Source organism: Moschus berezovskii, chromosome 9, assembly GCF_049115385.1.
Source record: "Moschus berezovskii isolate FMDL1 chromosome 9, NW_MosBer_1.0, whole genome shotgun sequence".
NCBI classification, from domain to species: Eukaryota; Metazoa; Chordata; class Mammalia; order Artiodactyla; family Moschidae; genus Moschus; species Moschus berezovskii.
The window spans coordinates 102,445,179-102,453,798 of record NC_142468.1 but is presented as its reverse complement, the minus strand read 5'-3'; the positions used below and the strand labels follow the sequence as shown (position 1 = coordinate 102,453,798).

General features: G+C 36.6%; 1 protein-coding gene across 1 annotated transcript; it reads right to left on the bottom strand.

Annotated features, from left to right (window-relative positions):
* Positions 1-7,373: 7,373 nt before the first annotated feature.
* Positions 7,374-8,411, bottom strand: LOC129562764 (olfactory receptor 4K15). Its single transcript, XM_088840395.1, has one exon. It carries the CDS (start codon positions 8,388-8,390, stop codon positions 7,374-7,376), a length of 1,017 nt encoding a protein of 338 aa, XP_088696521.1. The 5' UTR covers positions 8,391-8,411.
* Between the last annotated feature and the right edge of the window lie 209 nt (positions 8,412-8,620).

The following is an 8,620-nucleotide window of genomic DNA, read 5'->3' as shown; positions in this document are numbered from 1 at the left end:
GCTTCTCCGATGACTCAAGCGGTTAAGAACCTGCCGGCCAATGTAGGAGACATGGGTTTGATCCCTGGATTAGGAAGATGCCCTGAAAAGGAAATGGCAACCCACTCCAGTATTCTTGCCTGGAAAATTCCATGGACAGAGGAGCCTGGAGGACTACAGTCGATAGGGTTGCAAAGACTTGGACATGACTGAGCACACAAAAATGAAAACATTAGTGATAATATTCTCAAACATAGGCATCATATAGGAAAGTAAAAGTGAAAGTCACTCCGGTACACTTTTTTTCACAATTAAGTACATAGCAGGTGATTCTTACTTTCATTAGTTATTTCTATCTAATAACTATATCTAGTAGCTATAAATGTATTTTATATCTACTAATATTTTCTTGACTTGAATAAGCAAACCATTCTAAATTATAGGCTTTAAAATAGCCTGAAAGGCACATCAAGAAAAGACATCCAAAGGTATCATATGATATAGACAGAACATTAGCCTAGGATAAAATCTTTTCTACTTCTTTTCCACTATCTTACCAAACTTTAGACAAATCACACAACCCTTCGGGTACTCAGTTTCTCTTTGAAAAAAGGAGGCAGATGAGAACTATACTTATTTAATCATAATAGCCTATGATTCTCCGGCATTCTCGTGGCTGGTACACAGGGATGAACCAGAGGGATGGTATAGGGAGAGGGGTTCAAGATGGGGAACACATGTGCACCCGGGGTGGATTCATGTCAATGTACGGCAAAACCAAAGCAATATTGTAAAGTAATTAGACTCCAATTAAAATAAATAAGTTTTTTTAATTAAAAAAAAGAAAAAAGAAAATATCCCCAGAGAGCAAATTGCTTAAATGTAAAAAAAAAAAAAAAAAAAATTTAACTGGTTACACTGATGGAAACAGTATATATGGTTAAAAAAAAAGAAAAGATAAAATCATGATGATTTCATCAAAGAAATTTAGGCATCAATTACTCTGCAGGGTCAGGTATTCAGATATTTGTTAATAGATAAAATGGACACAGAACCTAAGAAGATCCAAGAAGAAGGTAGAGAAAAATTTTCTCTGCTCTTCTGACTGAATAAAGAGTCTAAGGCAGCACAACTCCCTCCTTGTGCTATGCCTTGTAGTATCTACAAGTGAAACAAAATTTTGCAGAAGCCTTTACAGAAAGGCCAAAATAGAGACTACAGGTCTTCTAAGACTTCACTCTCACCATTTACACTCTGAAACATCATTGACTTCAGCATACAGATAGAAGGAAAGCCTTTGCAATGATTAGAAACTAATTGGGGATTTGACATTAGGAGATTATAGTAATGAGTGATGAGAGATATGTATGCTGAACATAATAGACACTCAGAGAGAAGGTTTGGGTAGAGGGCCAAGGGCAGGCATGGGAGCTGAAGAGAGAAGAAAGCCCGAGTTTTATAATGTTACACAAGGAAGTGTTATCACTCATTATCTACTGTACAGATTGTCTTATCTCTAAAAATTTCCTGAAACTTATTTCATATAATATCCATCTCCCCAATAGAATTGTCAGTTACTTTTCAAAACAAAAGCAGTAACTAGAATATCCTCTCCATATTGACTTTACTATTAAGTGTTACAGACCAGGTCAATATAATATTTTTCATTGTTTTTTGATAATTTAGATAGGCACATGTTAGTATATATAAATAATCTTCTTCCATTTATTAGCTTAGAAAATAAGACGAAATAATCTCCAAGGATATTTTAATTTCTTTAAAATTAGAAATGTAGAGGCAGTTGTGTAATGGTAACATGTGAATTTCAGAAAAATCGCTCAAATTTCTTAGAATTTCCTTAGAAAGTCCATCAGCATTTTAGTTGATGAATTATATATTTTCTCACTGCCAATAAATCTCAGGCATAAAAATATTTTCAGACTGCAAAGCCATCATAAAATAAATTTTCCCTCCTGGTTTTAGGTGAAGTTTGATACTTCTAGAATGAATCAACGGAACTCTGAGAACATGAGTAGGCATAATTCTTACTGTCCATAATGTATCTTATAAAACTTACTTTCCTATAAGATTGAAAGCAAAATGCAATAAAGGACAGCAATTCCTGTCTTCACTCCGGGTAAATTTTGATAGGCAGTAAATACAGACTGAAGTGAAGTCCTCAGTCGTGTCCAATTCTTGACCCCAGGGACTGTAGCCCACCAGGCTATTAGTGTCTAAATATCCTTTGACTATAAAGTGTAAAAGGAGCAAAGAAGGCATGGATAATGGTTATAACACACTTCCCTCAATTCGTCAAATTTTAATCCTGTTCCTATCAGGGCTATCCCTAAACCAGTGCAGTAGGAGAGTCTATGTTATATGCAGAGAGAAAAGAACAGAAATTTGCTTCTTTTAGATGGGGTTTCCAGTTTGAGACAACAGTGACTTTCTTTTGCTGAATTCCAGTTGTCAATTTTACATCTAGAAAACAGCTTACTATTTATTTCCCTATTCCAAGCAAACCTGTTCAAAATGTACTTATGATACTTACACGTTCTAATAATTCTCCCAGTCCTTGTTTCTCTGACTCTTCTAATCTTCCATTAACCTGTGAATTTTCATGTTGAATGCATTTTCAATAGACTCTTGACATGATTTTAAATTGGTCTCTGCACTGAAATGTGCTCAGCCTCTCAGGTTCTGTGCCAACGTAGTGCAGGCTCTGCTCCTCTTTCTTTCAATCATATAATTGCAGTATCCTAAGATATGACATTTTATATTACCAGGATGCCAGGAAACTGATCTCATTGGAGAAGTGAAATATCACCCTTTATAAAACTGTGAAGTCATCCTGCAGTGGGAATAATTATATTTTACATAATAATTTTAACAGTGAAAGAAAAAAAACTTCAACCAACTAAGTGGTACATATGAAAACAAAATGTTGTTTGATTATCACTCAAACTCCTGAGTAAGCTTTTTGACCCCCAACTTTCTGACTATCATTCGAGACATCATACAGTCTTATAAATGATCACCAACTTTTGGGAAGGCTTTCTCCAGTCACAAGGAGCCCACTACTTTGCAAGACAGTTAGTCTGTTGTTATCATGTTCAACTGGTTCTACCACCTATAGTTGAAGAAATCTCCTCCTTCAACATATTTGTACTTCAAATATTTGAAGATGCTTTCATTTTTTCTCCATGACAAATCTTCTATTTCCTGGACAAATATGCCTGTAGTCTATTAGACCATATTTTAGATATTTTATATGTGTTCCATCCCTGACTGTCTTCAGAGATTCTGCTGTAATTTATAACTGGTCATTTTTAAAGAATGGAAGATGGGATTCTGTACCATTCAGCAAACTCAGCTTTCTGTATACTCTAGTAAAAGTTTTACATGCATGAGGATACATGCACAATGTCGTATGTTAAAATATTTTCAAATAAGAGGATAATCTAAGTATTTATAAATGGGGAAATTAAAAAAATATAATATTTTAACACAATGGCATACTGCCAACAATTAAAATTGAATTTTATATATGAACATTAAGAAAGTTTAAAAATGAAATGACACAATTTAAATGATTTCACAGGCTTAAATAATTATGGACAATAAATGTTCCAAAACATCCAAGGAAGTGATAAACACCAAATTCTGAGTAGTATTTGAATGGAAGATAAGAGAAATAGTCAGGAAGTAAGATGAAACTTTTTTCAACTGGATCAGTGATATTACATATACTTTTAAAGATCTGAAGCAGCTATGGTACAATAAAAACATTTGATATCTATGGAAGGAAATGTAAATGCATTTAAAATTTTTTCCCTATTCTTTTCTTTATGTCTTGATTGTTTTACATTAAAAGTGGCCCTCAGACTGTTCTGTATGTTACAAGTCTGATGGATAAATGACCTTATGTATTTTTCAAAACTCATAGACATGTAAATAAGTGTTTAATTTTAGTAGCAAACATAAACAAATAAGCAAACAAGCAGAACATCAACCAGGTTGTACGGGCATCCCTCCTAGAATTCAGAATCTGAAAAACAGCTCTAACTCTATTAGAAATGTATGACATAACTGCACTGAAGGAGGAAGGGGGAAAAGGAACCACCCTACATAACTGGAGCATTCCAATTTTAACCTGAAAGTTTAAGTTAAAAATAATTATACATTAGCACTGTACTATATTTGGTAAAGTTGTTTCTCAGGGAGTATATATTACTAATTCTAAAACTGACTTGCGTGTATGCTGAGGCTGAGCAAATACATAAATGTGGAGTGGAGTGACATTCAGCAAGATGGTCAGGGATAAGGTCCTCAGCTTGACTGGAAGCTTTTCTCTCTCAGGTATTTTGAATAGATCGTCTCACTATTTCCTGGTCTGCAATGTTTCTGCAGAGGAATCTGCATATAGACTTATAAGAATTCCCTTTTATGTCTTGAGTATCTTTTCTCTTGCCATTCTCAACATTCCCTCTGTCTTTAACTTTTGACAATTTGATTATAATATATGTTAGTGAAGATGTCTTGATGTTCAACTTATTTCGGTTCTTTAGGTATCATGGAAATGGATGTTCATTTTCCTTCTCATATTTGGGACATTTTCTGTCATTATCTCTTTCAATAAATTTCCCTCCCCTTTCTTATATTACAAAGCTATAGTAATCAAAACATCATGGTACTGGGACATGTGGTTCATCAAGGGCTTCTAAGGAAGATCAAGGCTCAGTTCCTATAGTGGTAGCCTGATCATTAATTAACTTCTTATAGGTTTTTCTTCTATGTCTTACTGTGATATGTTTTTGCAGTCTGCATTATTAACATGAGTTTGAGCAGTTAATGATGAGTTTAAGCTCTGGCAGTTAGTGATGGACAGGGAAACCTGGAATGCCTCAGTCCAAGGGGTCACAACGAATCAGACATGACTGAGAGACTGAACTTACTGACATTATTTAGCTCCACGTATTAACTATGTCATCTATTCTAGTTAATGCAGTGACTCCCCCTTTTTGGGCTGCTTGTCTATTAACATGAAAATCCCAATGTGGTCAAGCAGTTGGCAAAGATTTGGCTCAGTGGAAATCATAGTGTATTTCTCATTAGTGTTGTTCTTCTGGCAATCAGAATCTTCAGTATAGCAAAGCCTGGAATTGCAGTGGCAAGAAGCAAAAAATTCATAAATAGGTCACTAAGAATGGTGGAAAGAGGAACATTCTTATTTCTACTCTATATTTTTCAAAACTGTATATTGAAAGTTGATAACACAATGTTACAATTAACTGCTAGTTCAGTGCATACAGGTTCCCTGGTGGCTCATTGGTAAAAAAAAAACTACCTGCCAATGCAGGTGATATGGATTTGACCCCTAGGTTAGTACAATCCCTTGGAGAAGGCAATGGCAACCCATTCCAGTATTCTTGCCTGGGAAATCCCATGGACAGAGGAGTCTCATGGGCTACAGTCCATGGGGTTGCTAAGTCAGACATGACTGAGCACTCAGCACTCAATGCATATATCATATGTTAGAGTTCATTGTTTCCAAGTAGGTATAATCATAATGCTAGACTCTTTTCTGGGCATCTGATTGTACGTTCAATTGTTCTTTGAGCCTGGAATTGTTCAGGAAAATTGATCTCATGGTCTTGTGTCTATTGCTACAATATTTGTCAGAGTAAAATCTGTTGCACAGGTAATCTTTGTAGAATCCTAAATACATAAATCAGACCCTTTCTGAGGCCTTGGATAGTGATCTTGGAAGAAGAACTACAAGCAGAGAGAGAAAATTCATATCTAGAGTAAAATTTCATTCCTGTAAAGACAATTTACTACCACCTGTGGAGGAGGAACTGATTGGCAAATTCTCAATTTCAATCTCTTCTACTTACAGGTAAAGTTTTAAGAGTAGTTGTAGTCAAAAAGCCTTCATGAAAGGGAATCCAAAGATTCAGAGTATATGTTGGTTGCTTAGTTGTGTCCAGCTCTTTGCAAACCCATAGACTGTAGCCTGCCAGGGTCCCCTGTCTGTGGAATTCTCCAGGCAAGAATACTGGAGTGGATATCCATTTGCTTCTCCAGGAGATCTTCCCAACCCAGGGATAGAACCCAGGTATCCTCATTCCAGGGAGATTCTTTACCATCTGATCCATAACCTAAATTCCAGCTGATTCATGTCTCTGTTATGTAAGTACTGGGGGGATACAGAACCAAAGTGGGCTAATAGATTACCCTTTCCCCAGACCTTAACTGCCTTCTCTATGGAGAATGGCATATAATGGACATCGATGTAAAACTAGTGAATGATAGAAATTGTGATTTTTTTAAATGGTGGGAAATCCTAGTCACATAGTCACTTGTTAAATCATGGTCAGGAACTTAATTCAGAATAAATCCTGATAGGGTTCTACGATCTGCTTTCCAAATGGTGGATGGTGCTCAGTTGTAGAGTACAAAATTTTCCTCCAGAACCCTTAGAGTTATCATTGATGCTCATCTATTTGATCTTGCTAGTGAATCCCATAATGACCTTGTATCTTGTGAATACTTCCATTTAATTGGAATTCATATGACCCAAATGGCAGGGAAGTTTACAAGGAAAAATGGAGCTGGTGGAGGAACCCCTTGAAAACTAACAATCCAATGATAAGTCACCAAACAAATGACTCAGAACAGTATTCACAATATTCTCCTGCTATTGCAGGAGAGTGAACATAAAATGGCAAAACAGAAAGTTCACGTCACTATTCTTCCAATTTTGAAAAGTTGTTGTAAAACAGTGCATTGCCTTATTTATACACAGTAAAAATAATTCTGTTCGTTGTGGTATAAACAATACTTTTCCAACCAAAGAAGGCCCCATGTATTTACAGTTTATAAAGTTAAAGATATTGTACCGTTGATATCACATCAGTAGCTCTTTATCTTAAAACAAATTTAAATTTTAAAAATTAAGGAGGAAAGGATGTCAAAAAGACAAGTAATCATAATAGAAAGAAGAAAAAATGAAAATTGCTAAGGTTTCTTGTATTTTTCATTATCACCATTAACCTTTACTTCAACTTAATCAATGCTTCCCACTGGTTAAAATGATTGGTTTTAACATGACAGTGATTCCATTCGTAGGAGAAGGGGATGACCGAGAATGAGATGGCTGGATGGCATCACCGACTCTGTGGACATGAGTTTGAGTGAACTCCGGGAGTTGGTGATGGACAGGGAGGCCTGGCCTGCTGTGATTCATGGGGTCGCGGAGAGTTGGACACGACTGAGCGACTGAACTGAACTGAACTGAACGTGACAGTGATTCCATCTGTAAATATGTAGAGACACAGCTACAGTGTTAACAGTCCTGTGAATTTACTTTGTTTCCAGAAATACGATATTTCTTATGACTGCAGAACCTGGCCAGACTTCAGATAGCGACTCTTCAGTTTTGACATAGCTGCCTTCATTTCTTTATTCCTTAGAGTATAGATAACAGGGTTTAAAATGGGAGTAAAGATGGTATAGAACACTGCAAGGACTTTGTCAACTGAATAACTGCTGAAGGGCCACACATAGATGAAGATGCATGGTCCAAAGAAGAGTGTGACCACAGTGACATGAGCAGTCAGTGTGGAGCGGGCCTTGGCCATGCTAGCAGAGGAGTGGCTCCTAACTGTGATGAGTATCACAGTGTAGGAAAGAACCAACAGGAGGAAGGAACTCAAAGAAAGAAAGCCACTGTCTGCAACAATTAGTAGGCTGACAACATAAGTGTCAATGCAGGCCAACTTAGTCACCAGAGGGAGGTCACAGAAAAAGCTATCCACTTGATTAGGCCCACAAAAAGGCAAGTTAACAGTAAATGCCAGCTGGCTAGTAGTATGGACGAAACCCACACACCAGGAGATGAGTACAAGAATAATACATACACGGCGGCTCATGATTGTCATATAGTGAAGAGGTTTGCATATAGCAACATAACGATCATAAGCCATGGATACAAGAATCACCATCTCGCTGCCAGTGAAAAGATGAACAAAAAAAATCTGGGCCAGACAAGCATCAAAAGAAATAGTCTTGCGTTCAACCAAAAAGTCTGCAATCATTTTGGGGGTAGCAAAGGAGGCAACACATATATCTATAAAAGAGAGGTTTGCGAGCAGAAAGTACATGGGGGTATGAAGGCGGGAATCTGAGGTCACAGTGAGGATGATGAGAAAATTGCCCAGCAGTATTGCTAGGTAGAGTAGTGAAAATATGAGAAACAAGAAAGGTTGGAGCTCCTGGGAATTAGAGAGTCCCAGCAACACAAATTCAGTCACCTGAGAGTGATTTGTCTCATTCATTGACTTTGGAAAGGACTTCTCTTTAGTCACCTGAATGTGAGAGAAACAGATATCAATCAGTGAACTGAGCATGGGTTTGATTTCCCAGTTCTGCTTCACACCCTAGGACTCTAGTTTCTATTTATATTTGTATCTAAATTTTCACATATCATCAAAGATCATATAGAGAGCACGACAACACTATTCAAGAAGGATGGAGGGGAGAGATGTTCAACCACCTGGCATATCCGATTACATCAATTTAACAAATGGAATAAACTAACTTAAAAATGAAATTGAGTATCTGAAATTTTTTTGACATT